The 8,459-nt window shown below is 31.9% G+C and overlaps 1 protein-coding gene across 1 annotated transcript; it reads left to right on the forward strand.

Annotated features, from left to right (window-relative positions):
* The first annotated feature begins 5,196 nt into the window (after positions 1-5,196).
* LOC105142511 (uncharacterized GPI-anchored protein At4g28100-like) lies at positions 5,197-7,863 on the forward strand. The gene is made up of 2 exons (XM_011050172.1): positions 5,197-6,306; positions 7,318-7,863. The coding sequence occupies exons 1-2, from the start codon at positions 5,692-5,694 to the stop codon at positions 7,657-7,659; spliced, it is 957 nt and encodes a 318-aa protein (XP_011048474.1). The 5' UTR covers positions 5,197-5,691; the 3' UTR covers positions 7,660-7,863.
* Positions 7,864-8,459: the final 596 nt, after the last annotated feature.

The following is an 8,459-nucleotide window of genomic DNA, read 5'->3' on the forward strand; positions in this document are numbered from 1 at the left end:
TTACGTTTTGTCCTTTGATTTTTACATTATATTCTTCTTGTTTCCATTTGTGGCTATTATTTTTTATTCTATAGTTTTCAATTTAATAAAACTTTTTGTCACACAAAAAGGGGGTCTTAGATGTGGGAAATACTATCGAATATGCAAGGAATATAGAAATATTAGCTTGAAAATGGAGAATATTGGCTGGGTTGGATGGTAGTTGTCAAACATGGATTTCTTTTATTTTTCTGATAGATCATGGGTGCAACAAAATAGAATTATAATTAATATTTTTACTCTTTTTTTCACATTTCACACGCACGCACGCACACACACCTTTGTTGAAAACTATAGGAGTGGGCATACCATGTGGATCGAAGTTTAAAACGTATTCCACCCAATAAAGAAAACAAAACTGTCCAGGCAATTTCATTACTTTATGTTATCCCAAAAGCAATTTTTGTTAAAGAAAAGCATGATGTTGCTGTCTTGGGCTGTCAAGCATGACTCCTGTCCTAGAGATGCAGCTAATCAAGCAAAGCCACTCGATCGAGCCAAGCAGCAATTGCTGCTCAGAAGAGTTCAGTAGAGAGATGTCAAGTCCATGGGATGCTCTCCTCTCCCAATGCTACAACATTTCTTTTCTTTATAGGGCCGCCTCCTTGAAAAAGCAAATTTCTTTTTATTTTGTTGGGTTAAACTGTGTTTGGTTTAAACTAAAAATTATTAAAAAATAATTTTTTTAAAATTAAATACAATTTAAAAGTGACATTACCGAATAGACAAACAGATACTTCATCTTATTAAATTTTCTTTACTGGTTACAGAGCATAGTACTAGAGGTGGATATAACAACAAGCTAAATTATGACGTATTTTTTGAACTTTATTTGACCGACCCGATCGAGTTACCTTTGTCTTTGATAACACAAAACAAAAGTAATTGATATAATTTCAGAAATAAAAAATGATAATCAATATAAAATTCAAGATACAATAGAGTAATATTTGGAATTTAAATATTTTGTTTATCCATTTTTCAAACACCTCTTTGTTGAATAAAATTATTTATTCATTTAATTTCAAGACTCATTAATTAGTCAAAATTAGATTTATATTGCAACTTAATTTTATGATTTATCCATCATTTGTAATAACTATTTCAAAAAAAAAAAACCCTCAGCTCACAAAATATTTTAAAAATAAATTTTTAAAAGGGCACACTTGATAATTGAAAAGGATCCTAAGTCAGCAAGGTCATAATTGGATTGAGAAATACTCCACAATTATTGTTTCCTTTTTCTATTTACTAGCACATTTCCCCTCTTTTCAGTCTTGTTCTGTTTTTTTTTTAACCCATCATAGAGAAACATACATGGACCCATGCAATGAATGGAAAGGACCTTCACATGATTTGACTTCCATATCATGTTATGTAAATATGATAGAAAAAATATGGTCCCAAATGTTTCTGTTTTTATGGTATAATCCAAAAGATTTGTTAATCTTTGCCCTTCACTAAAGCAAACCATCAGATTTTGTGCTGATTTTGATGATCAGTTCTCAAGGGTCATGTCCTTTCCTTTTCCATGTTTAAAATATTGCTGCCTCATCATTTGTTTTGCATGGATCCCAAGTATAGCATCATTTCTTCTTTAGTTTTTGTATATAAAAAATGCGAGGATAAATCTTTGAGGAGAGGAAATATTTGAGTATTTCATTTGAGTTTTTATTTATATGAATATAGGTATATACCAAAATAATCTCCAAATTAAAAGATTTTTTTACCTTATCCACTTTAAAAGAAATGAAAAATATTATAGCTATTCACTATTTCTATAAAAAGTGAAGCACTTACATTTTTTTATTTTTTTTATTTTTTCCTTTTAATTTCATTATTTTTTTATAATTTCATCGTCATATATTTTTTAACGATTATCTTGGTTTATTTGAAGTTGGGTCATGTTGAGACAACTCTTATACGGTTTAATTTTAAACTTGAACTTGACAATGATTTGAGTTAGGAGGTTTTTTTCTATTAATTTTGTCCTTATAATTTCCCTACTGATCATTCGGGTTGTCTTTAAATCGATCAAGGCTATTAGGTCATGCTGGGAAAAATCTTACACTGTTTAACTTAAAACCCAAGCTAGGCAAGCAATGGGGTCATGATATTTGATTTCTATTATTTTTTCTTTTTTTTTGCCCTTAAAACTTTTATATTGGCTGACTAATTCCTTTTCAATCAACCAATTCATATTAAGATAACTCCCACATGGTTTAATTCTAAACTCAGACTTGGTAAAAAGTTAAATTGAGATATTTTAAGGCTGACTTGTTGGGTCAAATTTAATAACAATGACAGATAATTCTAATGCACGTGAGTAAAGGATAAGAGGTTTTTTACAAGTCAAATTCTTTAAAGACCAAGAACACTATAAATACAGGAAAACTCTTAAAATACTTAATTTTAATCCTTCATGTCTTCACTGGCTAAAATATTATTACAGCCATTTATATATATATAAAGAAAAAAATTAGAAAACCTTAACAATACTAAATATAAAAAACTAAAAAAACTAAAAAATCCATAATTAAAAATAAAAATATCTATTTTCCTAAAAAATCTTATGCTTTCAGTCCTTTCAAGTTGGAAGAAACTCATCATCGAGCCCAATCCTAAATTAAAAATTATTCTTTATCAAGAACATTCTTTTATGCGTATATTACTCGATCATTAGTCTCTAACAATTATGTTTGAGCCACCTTATCATGGTCCCTAAAACATCACTTTTGTCTGGATCACCTCATTATAGATTCATAACATAATATTTTTGTATGGGCTGTCCCATCATGAATTCTTAACACAATACCTTTAAATAGGTTGCTTCATCGTGGGTCATAACACTAAGATTTTGATTAACAATAACTGATATATATAGAAATAACACATTATTTTTTAAACTTTTTTTTCTAAGAAAAAATCTCCTTGTCCTTTTCTATACAAGTACATCATGTTTTGTAATATTTTTTTAACCTTGGTTATTCTGCAATACACTTCAAAGTAAAATAACCACTAAGAATCATTAGACTTTAATAACAAATGCATAGATAAGGATGAAGGATAATGAGGTTTGTTACATTATAAAACCCTTAAAGACCCAAAACATTAAGTACGAGGAAACAACTAAAATATTTAATTTTTATTTATTTATATTTTCACTTGCCAAAAAGCTATTATAATCTTTTATATATAAAAAACCTAAAAAACTTGTCGAAAAGCTATTATAATATTTTATATATAAAAAAAAGCCTAAAAATTCATAATAATATCGATTAGAAAAAAATAAACTAAGAAAAATATTCAAGTATGGAAAAAAACTAAAAAAATATCATAATAAAGAATAAAAAAAAGAAAGATATCTATTTTTCTTAAAAATTATTACATCAAAATAGAATTATAATAAATGATGGAATAATGCTATCCATAGAAACCTCCTCATCTTCTCCTGTACAAACATATCATGTTCTACTATCTTTATAGCCATGGTTGGTTTTTTATAATGCATATCAAAATAAAATAACCACTAAAAATCAATGGGTGCTTCATTATTAATTGATGTAAATGGGAGTGAAAGATAAATAATTTATATTAGTCAAAACCCTGAAAGATTAAAAACATCATAAGCACAAGAAAACTTTTAAAATACTTAATTTTATTCCTTCATGTCTCCACTTACCAAAAAGTTATTACAAACTTTTATATAGAAAAAAGAACTAGAAAAATCTAATAATATTGAATAAAAAAATAAACTAGGAAAAAAATATTATATTCAAATAAAAAAACTAGAGAAGCATCAAAATAAAAGGTTGAAAAATAAAAATAGAAAGAAATGAAATTAACCAAGGGATACTTTTCTAAAAAAGTTCATGCGTCAAGTTCTTCATGGCCCGATTTTTATTTATTTTCAATCTTTTTTATACAAGTCGCAGCATGTAAACTAGTTATTTATGATTTTGAAATTTTGTTATCATCTATTCTTTTTAGTAGTTTTATTCCACAGTTCAAATTAGGTACCTTTCAACCTACCATCATTTTATGAATTTTTGTAATTCAAAATCACCATTTTCACCTACAAATTAAAAAATATCCATAATATCAAACATCATTTTTACTTTAAACTGTTAATTAATAATGGAATTTAAAATTTTAATTTAAATCTTATAAATCTTTGGATCCGGAGTTTGAAACAATTTCTTATGATTATAAATGATGTTTAAGGTGTTGTGTGATGATTTCTACAACTGAAAAGTGGTTGAAAAATAGAACAATGAGTAGTTAGAAGTGAAAAAGGTAATACTAAAATCTCAGAAATTCCATTATTAATGAATGGAAAATTATTATTTTTAATTTTGATCAAACACAACTTAACATGAAATTAGATACACAACATTGGTTCGTTTTTAATTTTAATTCTATTAATCTTTAATTGAGTCAAAATATTAATTTTTTTAACAAGCAAACGAGAGATTTCTTGAACGTTTTTGAAAGTTAGAAAAAGAGATTAAAATTATGAATATTTCTAGAGGACCAACTTAGCAAAACATTACAAGTGTAGGGACCAAATATACTGTATCTTTCATATCACATCCAGCAAGCATGAGCTAGAGAATATTAAAGAAAAGGACATGAACATCACAAGCTGCCAAAGGAATCTCTTCTGTTTTCCATTGGACCCCTCTCTCTTTTCCCTTTTCTATAAACAAAATAAAAGGACTTAAAAGCACATGAATAAAAAATTACTATACAATAATGGATGATTGCTTTGTATCCTGAAGTGGTGCCTCATCCCCGGCAAGGTCGATCCAGGATCTAAAACATTTAGTAAAATATTCAGGTTAATTTATAACTCAAGTTAAAACCCAGCCCCGGTTTTAACTCTTGAACCTTTTTTCTTGATAAAATGGCATTATTTTAATATTTTTTTTTAAAAAAAACCAACCTAGGCCGGTTCTCTTACCCATAACTAGATTCTGATCCCAAATTGGTTTCGAAACTGATTTTCGATTCTGTTTTTGTAAGTATGGTATTATGTAGCACTTCCCTTGGCTCGGAACAAGAGAAGATCTTTGCCCTTTTTCACGTGGCTGATGAATCATGATGTATCTTTGGCCTTTTTCATGTGGATGATGAATCTATAATGTGTCATTTCTTACACAAATATTAAAAAGTGGAAGGTATCGAAAGAAACAAGAAAGAGACACTTCTTCCAAGTCATCTTCCACAAATCTTCCACTTCCTTTTTTTTTTTGTTTCTCTCCTTCTAGATTTCAAGATCTGCATCTTCTCAACAAAGAAAATGGAAACCATCTTTCTAAGCTAGACAACAAGACCACCAAAGCCCACTAAAACCACTCCATCTTTGAATATCTCATGAATCTTTAGCAGACGCACTCTCCCTTTTCTTGATAATTTCCGAGAACCATAAACGAACTCTCTTTTTATAGTGTTTGGTAAAGCTTCTGAAAAGCGAAAGACTCAGAACCCCATCATTCATTTAACTTCTCTCCATTTCCCAATCAAAATCTCTCTCAGCTTTCTTTCATACCCATAAATCTATCCATCCACACTCATTACCTACTCAACACCATCATTAACAACAAGAGCTAGCCAAGAAAAAGTAAAACCCTTTTCTTGAGTTCACTAAAGATGCGAACCTTTCTCACAATCTTTCTCTCTACATCCTTATTCACTCTCTCTCTTTCAAGCTTCCTAGCTGAGCCAGTTTCTGGCCAAAACCAGCCTCTAAAACCAGGAGACTATTCAAACACCAACACTGTCCCTGCATTTCCAGTCCAAACTGAGTCTCAAATTTGCCACTTGGACCTCTCAGCTGAACTTTTTGGTGGTGTGAATGATGCATGTGGTCGAGACCTTGACCGTAGCCGGTGCTGTCCAGTTCTTGCAGCTTGGCTCTTTGCAGCTCATGCAAGGTCAGCCCTTCAAGTCCACGCTTCAGCCCCGACACCATCACCTGATTTTCCAATGATGCCTGATGATTCACAAAAATGTGTGAATTCATTACAAAGTGCACTTTTGACTAAAAATGTGAAGTTGCCACAGCCTAATGCTAGCTGTGATGCTATACTGTGTTTTTGTGGGATTAGACTTCATCATATTAGTTCAATTAGTTGTCCTGCTGCTTTTAATGTGAGTTCTGGGTTTCATAATGCAACTCCTACTGCTGCTGTCACGAATTTGGAGAAGAATTGCAAGAATTCCTCTTATGCAGGGTGTACCAAGTGCCTTGGTGCCCTCCAAAAGGTTAGTTTTTAGAAGGAATTTTGCATTTATTGCTCCTTGTGAATGTTTCATCTTCAATGGATAGAAGGAATTTTGCATTTATTGCTCCTTGGTGCCCTCCTTGTGAATTTTGCTTTTAATGTGAGAGGGATTACTTCATTTATTAAGGCTGGTTTTCTTGTGGGATTTTTTTTTTTTTTTTGGGGGGGGGGGTTTGTGGGTTTTTCGATTGATTAATTCATCTGAAAAATTGGAGTTTCGGCTTCATTTCAAGACTGCCCTTTTTTCCTGGGGTTGGTGATCTCAAGCTTTTCTTGACTTTGCAAATGAGTGGCCTGCCTCAATTCATGGCATTTTTTAGGGGATTTCACAACAATTTGAAGGGCATTTTCGTCATAATGTTCATATTATCATTCGGTACGATGCCTTCAGTATATGTTGTGTCCAAAAAAAAAAAAAAAAACCCCTTTCAATTCAAGTTCTTTTGTGGGAACTTGCTTGATGTTGTCTAAGTTACAACTTGTTTTGTTCACCAGCAAATTAGAGGAAAAAGGTGTGAAGGACTACTAAGACTTTTTAGGGGATTTGCAAGGGCTAGTTTTCATTTGCTGTTGATGGTTCTATGACTCTCAACTCTCAAATAAAAAAAACAAGAGTATAAGCTCCTGCTGCTATCACGCTTATAATAATTGGGCTTTTAGGTATGAATTGACTAGTGCATTGCATAGTGAAAATAGCTCTCGAATAAGCAGAAGCAGGAGCATGAAAGTGAAGTGGGGCAATGTGTTTACTTTCAGGGTCTTCTTTTTGCTGTTTTGTGAACAGCCTTCTAGGGTAGACCTCAGAAAGTCACCCTACCCATAGGTCCCATACCCATGTGCCCTCCCACCGACTTTTACACTGCAAACAATTTGGCTGTCTATTTCCTCGAACACAACCTTTCCTCTTTGGTATTCCACCTTGTTCAAAACCCTTTTTTTTCAATCTCTTGTGCATTATTTTCTTATGACTAAAATGTGATTGCTTTTACAGCTGAAGGCCAAGAATGGAACCCAAGAAAAGAGCACAAGAGATGAGAGGGCAAGCAAGATGTTCAACAGGGATTGCCAGCTAATGGGTCTAACTTGGCTCCTTGCAAGAAACAAAACTGAGTACATACCAACTGTTTCTGCTGTTTTAAGAGCCATAATGTATAGCACACACCCACCAGTGCTTGAATCCAAGTGTAGCCCTGATCAAGAGAACATGCCTTTGGCTGTTGATTCACTTCAATTTGAGAAGACACAGTCATCGTCTTCCTCAAGATCAACATCATCATGGCCTGGTTTTTGTTTTCTTGTTTTACCCCTAATGATTCTAGCTAGGGGTTGGTGAAGGCCCTATACTACTGTACTTTTAGCCCTAGACCCTGTAATTCTTTTGGTGGTACATTATTTTGTTCTAGGGCAATCACTTGAAGCTAGCACTAAAACGGGCTATTTGTCGTTTAGCCCTCTGTAAATTTCAGCTCGTTTTTGCCGGAGTCTGTTCATTGACATCTTTTATAAGGAGGAACTCTCTGGGATTGATTCTTGTTAAGTTTCAACATTTTTGAGTCAGTTTGAGCACATCACGAGTTTGAGTACATCACGACTAAGTATTTGTCAATTTATTTTTATAAAAGGTAATTTATTTTTATAAAAGGTAGCCAATACCACGACTAAGTATTTGCCAATTTATTCGTATGAAAGGTGGTTCATATGGATGGACAAAAGGCCTGTATTATAAAATGTTTATGTTCATAGAAGGGAAAGAAGGGCATTTCTAGGGATTGTTTACTAAGAAATATTAAATAATAAGTTTGATTAATTAAATACTAATCAAAGGAATCTGTTTCAATGGCAGCAATTAACATCAATGTGATCGAGGAATCAGCTCCCCAAGACTGAGTATGTTGGTCGTATATTAATGTCAATTATAAGCAAGAGTAGATCATTTTACATTAATAGTCTTGGGGTTAGGATCTCTGATTATTAAACTTAAGCCATAAAGTTTGGGATGAAAAGTTTGATTAATTTATGTTAGTTTATGGATTCGAAACATATGAATTCACATGCATGTTGTAGTGTGTTCAATACCTGTCCTTTTGCGCTAGACTTGCCTTCCATGGAAGGTGCTTTAATATATATATATAT

This window comes from Populus euphratica, unplaced genomic scaffold (assembly GCF_000495115.2).
Source record: "Populus euphratica unplaced genomic scaffold, PopEup_1.0 scaffold147.1, whole genome shotgun sequence".
Classification (NCBI taxonomy): domain Eukaryota; kingdom Viridiplantae; phylum Streptophyta; class Magnoliopsida; order Malpighiales; family Salicaceae; genus Populus; species Populus euphratica.

What these genes read in the sequence shown, in the direction of transcription:
- LOC105142511 (XM_011050172.1), top strand. Translation starts at nt 5,692, where the DNA reads ATGCGAACCTTTCTCACAATCTTTCTCTCTACATCCTTATTCACTCTC. An exon ending in GCCTTGGTGCCCTCCAAAAG is followed by an intron (nt 6,307 to 7,317) that starts GTTAGTTTTTAG and finishes TTGCTTTTACAG; the next exon opens with CTGAAGGCCAAGAATGGAAC.